The sequence below is a fragment of the Prunus dulcis genome, unplaced genomic scaffold, assembly GCF_902201215.1.
Source record: "Prunus dulcis unplaced genomic scaffold, ALMONDv2, whole genome shotgun sequence".
In the NCBI taxonomy this organism is placed as follows: Eukaryota; Viridiplantae; Streptophyta; class Magnoliopsida; order Rosales; family Rosaceae; genus Prunus; species Prunus dulcis.
This window is the reverse complement of record NW_023010011.1, coordinates 81,916-87,915: the sequence shown is the minus strand read 5'-3', so window position 1 is coordinate 87,915 and position 6,000 is coordinate 81,916. Positions and strand designations below refer to the sequence as shown.

The following is a 6,000-nucleotide window of genomic DNA, read 5'->3' as shown; positions in this document are numbered from 1 at the left end:
TGATGTTGCTAGACTACGTACCCTAGTTAATATTTGTTTTAGAAAATTTGGCATAAGCCCTAAACCCTAAATAGTGTTCACAAATGGGGTGGACTGTGGATTCCCCATTTTATTATTTTTCTGGTAAAAAAATATGACTTCTGGTAGATGGCATTTGAGAAATAGAAAGGAGATTTATCTTGTTTTATTCGCTGGGTTTAGCTGGAGAGAGAGGGCGGAGAAGGAAGAAGGCAGCAGGTTGGTGGGGCAATTAATGCCTTAATTGTGTGAGTGGGTAAAACGGGAAAAGGAGTCTAGTGGTGTTTGAATTTTCTTATACTTTTTCAACCACGTGTAAACTGGGCAAGTCTAGCTTCAGTCTCTTAAAGTGACGGGCAGAATTCCTCTTCTGTAGCGACCGTGGCTAGTGTTCCATGGCTAGCAAATTTGCCAATACCAACACAGCCCCCGACAAAGAACTGAAAGCAACGAGACCTGGAACACTCCTGGGGACAAAATCATGGGATAAGGAGGCGGGCGTATTGGTATAGGCGAATTTGGTAAAGTACTACAACTGGGCGGTTTTATTACTAGTCTAATAACATTCCTTTGGCTATCGGTCGCAGGAAAACCACCCCACGGTCCCCACACCACACCCTCCTCTCTCTCTCTCTCTCTCTCTCTCTCTCTCTCTCTCTCTCTCTCATGATGAAGATGAGCCACGAAGCTTCAAATGATGCTTTTGAGAGGAAAAAGATCTGGGGCAATCCAAAAGCCTCCAAGGCGGGAACAAAAAATATAAAAAACTATATTTTTCATATGCATACAAAAAAAAAAAAAAAAAAAAAAAACAATCGCCAAGCACAGAACTTTCATCATCACACTCATTACTCTATTGGCCCGACGGTAGCTTGGTCCAAACTCGAAAGTTTAGGGTTTTGTCAGCCTACCCCAGCGCAATGATGAACCCTATCTGTATAAGATGGGTCTCCAAATGAATCTGAACAACTACACATGGAGATGACAACAAGAAGCCGTATTCGTCCCCGTACAAATGATCCTGATATTACGCAGCCCCTAAGAACTACTGAAAATACTGATCCAAGCCTATCAGTTGAGGAGAATGAAATTTTCTCAGAACGAAGCACACGAGTTGGGTTTTTCAACTTCTTCAATGGGTTTAGTCAAATGTTAACGGGGAGGGTTCGCATTTTAAAAAATAAAATTTATGCACTCGAAAGCCAGGTTGTTGGGGTTGGGAACTTTGGCAACAATTACTTCAACGGGAGATTCAAATTTCTTCTTGTTCTTGCATTTGTTCTGTTATTGGGATTGGCATACTACCGAACAAGTACTACAAGGTATTATTTCTTCTTGTTCTTCTTAACAATTTTAAAAAAAACTCAGCATATTATGATGCACACACATACACACATATGTTGTTTAAATAAATTGAGCCAAACTGAATATTAAGGTTCTCAAACTTAGATCTTACATCTTCTTCTTCCTCATTAAAATCTCCATGGTTATCAATGGGATGGTCTCAATTCCAGATACTTGATAAATTACACTCGCGAACAGTTGTGGTGTGTGCGAATTGCCACACGCTCTTGTGCTGGCCATTACTACATTTAATGCAATAGGGATTGCGTGAGGGTTTCCTAATGAACAAGACTCTCATACGCAGATGCATATAAATATAAGTTTCCCTGCTCAACTGATCACGTGACCTACGCTAAAGTATTCACCCCATCTAGAATGAGTGTGTGTGAGGGATAGACTGAGGAGAAGAGCTCTTTGTACCCATTCTTGTTTTCTCGACCATTCGCATGGGAGACCAAAATATGTGTTCTACTTATATGGAATCAATATCATTTACAAAGCTTTGATTGCGTTGACGTGTGTTCTCGTTTTTGTTTTGATTTTTAGTTTTCTGGTATGTTATTTTTTAGGGACAACGTTCATGGGAGTGCTATGTCATGAATCTTCTTTAGTTTTGTTTGGTGGTTAAGAAAACAAAACAAAAACTAGATACTTGGTAGTCGCTGAGTTTTCTCCTCTCTCTCTCTCGTGCCATCTCTGCTCGTTTTTGGTTTGAAGTAATAATCGTTTTTTAATGCGAAGTTCAGATTTTGTATGTTATTGAAAAGGAGCCATTTTATTGATGTTGTGCTTTATTAATAGTTCTACATTCTAATAACTTATTAAATACTACTATTATAACATTTATGTATGATATCATCGTATACATATCATATCTCTGCTACCTTTTAATTTCATTTTTGTTCCATACCTAAGTAGCTGCTATTTTTTAATTAATATTTTTTTGGCTTATTTTTCAGTGAAATGTCTAGATTGACAATTTTGATTAACTACGGTGGGAGGTGGGTTGATTCGAGGTACGAAAATTTTAAAGCTAAAGCAGTACTCGTTTCCAATACAATTACATTAAAGGAGCTTCAGAAGCAAGTATATGACATTGTCAATGTGGACCCAAATGGCTATGAGATAACTATAAAAGCTATGTATAAAACAATTGATGGAGCAGAGCCTGCAGAGATTGAGAATGATGATGACGTGGAAGCTTTTATTTTGGCCAGTCGTTCAAATCCTTACAAGATTCCACTGTGCATTACATTGGAGGAGACCAACCTTGAGCGGTCTCTACAGGCTCCCTGATTATTCCCAATTAAAACGTTTATGGGCTTGGCAGCCAATGAACGTTCGATAACCTGAATTATCTCCTCTTCAGGTTAAATGGCTGAGTATGGGTTGTAGTGCTTCTCTCAACAACTCTTGCGCTATCCAAAGAACATAATTGTTCTCATGGGCAGTTTTCTTTGATAGTTTTGGGAACCGTTGATGTGTGCTCCCTCAAAATTTGATTCGCGTTTTTTTATTGTACTTTGTTCGTTGTGTTTTTCTTATTCCGCTTTTGTTTTTACTCTTTGCGAGCTGATTAATCCCTACGCCCTACAAAGAGATATGATTGTCATCATATGAGGTTTTCTTCGACAATTTATGGGAGGAGTTCGTGTTCTCTTATGGGTCCCTCTTTGTTGTCTTCTCTATGTTTTCTTGGTGTGTTTCTTGTGTCTCTGATCCTTGATGTTTTGAACAACTATTCTGCTAGACAAAGAACTATGATTGTTCTCATAGAAGGATTTCCTTGACAGTTTGGGATATGTTGGTGTGCTCTCATATGAGGCTTTCCTGTGTTGGTCTTCTAGTAGTATGGTTGTTTTGTTTTGGTTATTTGTAATGGTTTGGTGGTTCTCAATTGGACTCTCATGTTAGTCCATATCATGTGTTGAACTCTTCTCTACCTTGGGTTTTTTCCCACGTGGTTTTCTTAGGAAGGTTTTAACAAAGCCACTGTTCTCATTTTGTCATACATCTGAACCTATTGGATTATGAATGAAATCATTTTTACTCTAAAAAAAGGTAAGCAAACAGCAACCTCCATCAGTTGACATAAAAATAAAATAAAAAGTGAGATCCTGAATATTTTGAGTGTTTAAAAACTACATCACTTTTGGTCCCTGTGGTTTATCACTTTTACCACTAAAGTCCTTGTGGTTTCAATTTGATTATTTTTACTTATGTGGTTTCAGTTTGAAGCAATTCAATGAAAATGTTCTTAATTTCAGTCAATTTTATTTAACTTTTGTTATTTGTCGATGGACAATTCAGTCCACAAACTATTAAAAAGTTTATTCCTTTTAAAATAAACCATACAAATATGAGAGTCTCAAATTACATCTTTTTAATATTATTTTGGAGACTTTATGATATAATTTTGGCTTAATAAATATAATTTCAGTTGTTGTTACATTTTATTCTCACCAACTGGATTTATGAATTTTCTATATTAATTTGGTGAACTTATTAGGTGAATTTATCTTCTGTAGGAAGTTGGAAAGCCAAAAGATGAAGACATACATTTGTCCAAGTTCAAGCTAGGTGTGAAGAGAATTGCTGGGGGATTTTTATTGAAGAATTGATTGTGGGATTATTGTGATTGTAAAGAGAAGTAAAGAGGGAGAAGAGAAGACAAAACCGTTGAAGCTAAAGAGCCTATTTCATGTCATTCATAGCCATTTAACGCCCACCTACCTCACCGTTATTTCTTTTCCACTAACTCTCCCCCATCAACACATGTTTAATCCAATTAATCCCTCACTTAAACCCTTCATTACCCACCACGAATGTATTAACTTCCCACTCACCTCATTGACTACTATAAATCACCCATCAACTTATTTGGCAAGGGCACCCCTACAACAGATCTTTTTATCCATTTCATTCAAAATTTAGTTTATGTTTTCCTTTGTAATGAGTTGCTAGAACTCTAGCTAAGGCTAAAGGGAATGTTCTTTGAGTAAGTTTGTGAATTGTTCTTTAATCCAATATACGGTATGAATTGCTAAATTCTTTTATTTTTGGTTGTTCAATATTTTCATATCCTTTTATTTTGATTGATGTTAAGTGCTATTATCTTTTCATGAGTTCAATTATATTTTTTTATTGTTAAGAACTGACTTAGCATGCTTTTAAATTAAAAGAGTAGATATTAAGCAATTCCAATTTCTGAACAATCATTAATAAAAGATAACATTGAAAAATTAAATTGGTTTTAATTTCTTTGTCTTCCGGTTAAAGTTTCTCAATGATGATCTTAATCGAGTTATAATTTGGATTAAAGAGCATGAAACATATTTTGTTTAAAGAATTGAACCTTCATGCCTTATCATTTCCATTATTGATAGTTCATTTTTAAACTCAATTTCCACAACAATCAAATCAAATTACTTTTCCATTTTGCTTGTCACTTTTATTGTGGTATGTTTAATTATTTCTTTGTGTGCAGATATTTTTCTACCTGCTCCTTGAGGATACAATACTTGGACTTCCAAGATTATTACTACGTGTGACTACTTGCACTCGGGTAGAAGCCACAGTTGTTGCTTATGCTTCTTGTCAATTGAAATCACATGAGAAGAGAATTACCCGACACACGATCTAGAATTGCCAGCCATTGTTCATGCATTGAAAGTGTGAAGCCATTATTTATATGGGGAACGTTTTGAACTCTACTTGGATCATAAGAGTTTGAAGTACTTATTCACTCAGAAGGAGTTGGATTTAAGACAAAGGCATTGGATGAAATATCTAGAAGATTATGACTTTGATTTACATTATCACCCAAGAAAAGCTAATGTGGTGGCAGATGCTTTAAGTCGAAATCCCCAAGAAATTATAGCCAGTTTATATGATAAAAGGTGGAAAATGGTAGAGTCTCTCTATAATTTTCACTTGTACGCAGGTGTGCACGAGGATTGTGCATATCTATGTAATTTAGTAACTCATCCCACTTTGATTGGAAAGATAATTGAGGCACAAGAATTTGATTGTGTCCAAAGACATTTGAACTAAGATTACCGCTGGAGAGACACCAGATGGATGGAATATCCACGCAGACAGTGGATTAAGGTATTTGAATAGATTGTATGTACCTGAAATTTCTAGTCTGAGAAAGGAAGTTCTGAAAGGAGGACATCATTCATCTTATACAATTCATCCTGGAGAGACAAATATGTATCATGACCTGAAACGTAACTTTTGGTGGAGTGGCATCAAGGGAGATTTAGAAAAATTTGTAGCAAAGTGTCTTCCATGTCAATAGGTGAAAATTGAACATCAAAAACCGTCAGGTCCATTACAGCCATTACCAGTACCAGAGTGGAAATGGGATCATATAAGCATGGATTTTTTTACAGGTTTACCTAGATCTCCAAAGGGACGAGATGCAGTGGATCATTTGACCTAATCTGCACATTTCTTACCAATCAAAACAACAAAGTCCACTGAAAACCTTGGAAAACTTTATGTTCGGGAGATAGTAAGATTACATGGGTTTCCTATTTCAATTGTTTCAGATAGAGATCCCAAGTTTACTTCCAAATTTTGGGGAAGTTTACAGAAATCATTGGGTACACAACTAAATTTTAGTATTGCTTT

The 6,000-nt window shown here is 36.1% G+C and overlaps 1 protein-coding gene across 1 annotated transcript; it reads left to right on the top strand.

Moving 5' to 3' along the window:
* Nucleotides 1–993: 993 nt before the first annotated feature.
* Nucleotides 994–3,187, top strand: LOC117612452. Its single transcript, XM_034341134.1, has 2 exons — nt 994–1,340; nt 2,322–3,187. Exons 1-2 carry the CDS (start codon nt 994–996, stop codon nt 2,656–2,658), a joined length of 684 nt encoding a protein of 227 aa, XP_034197025.1. The 3' UTR covers nt 2,659–3,187.
* The last annotated feature ends 2,813 nt before the right edge of the window (nt 3,188–6,000 follow it).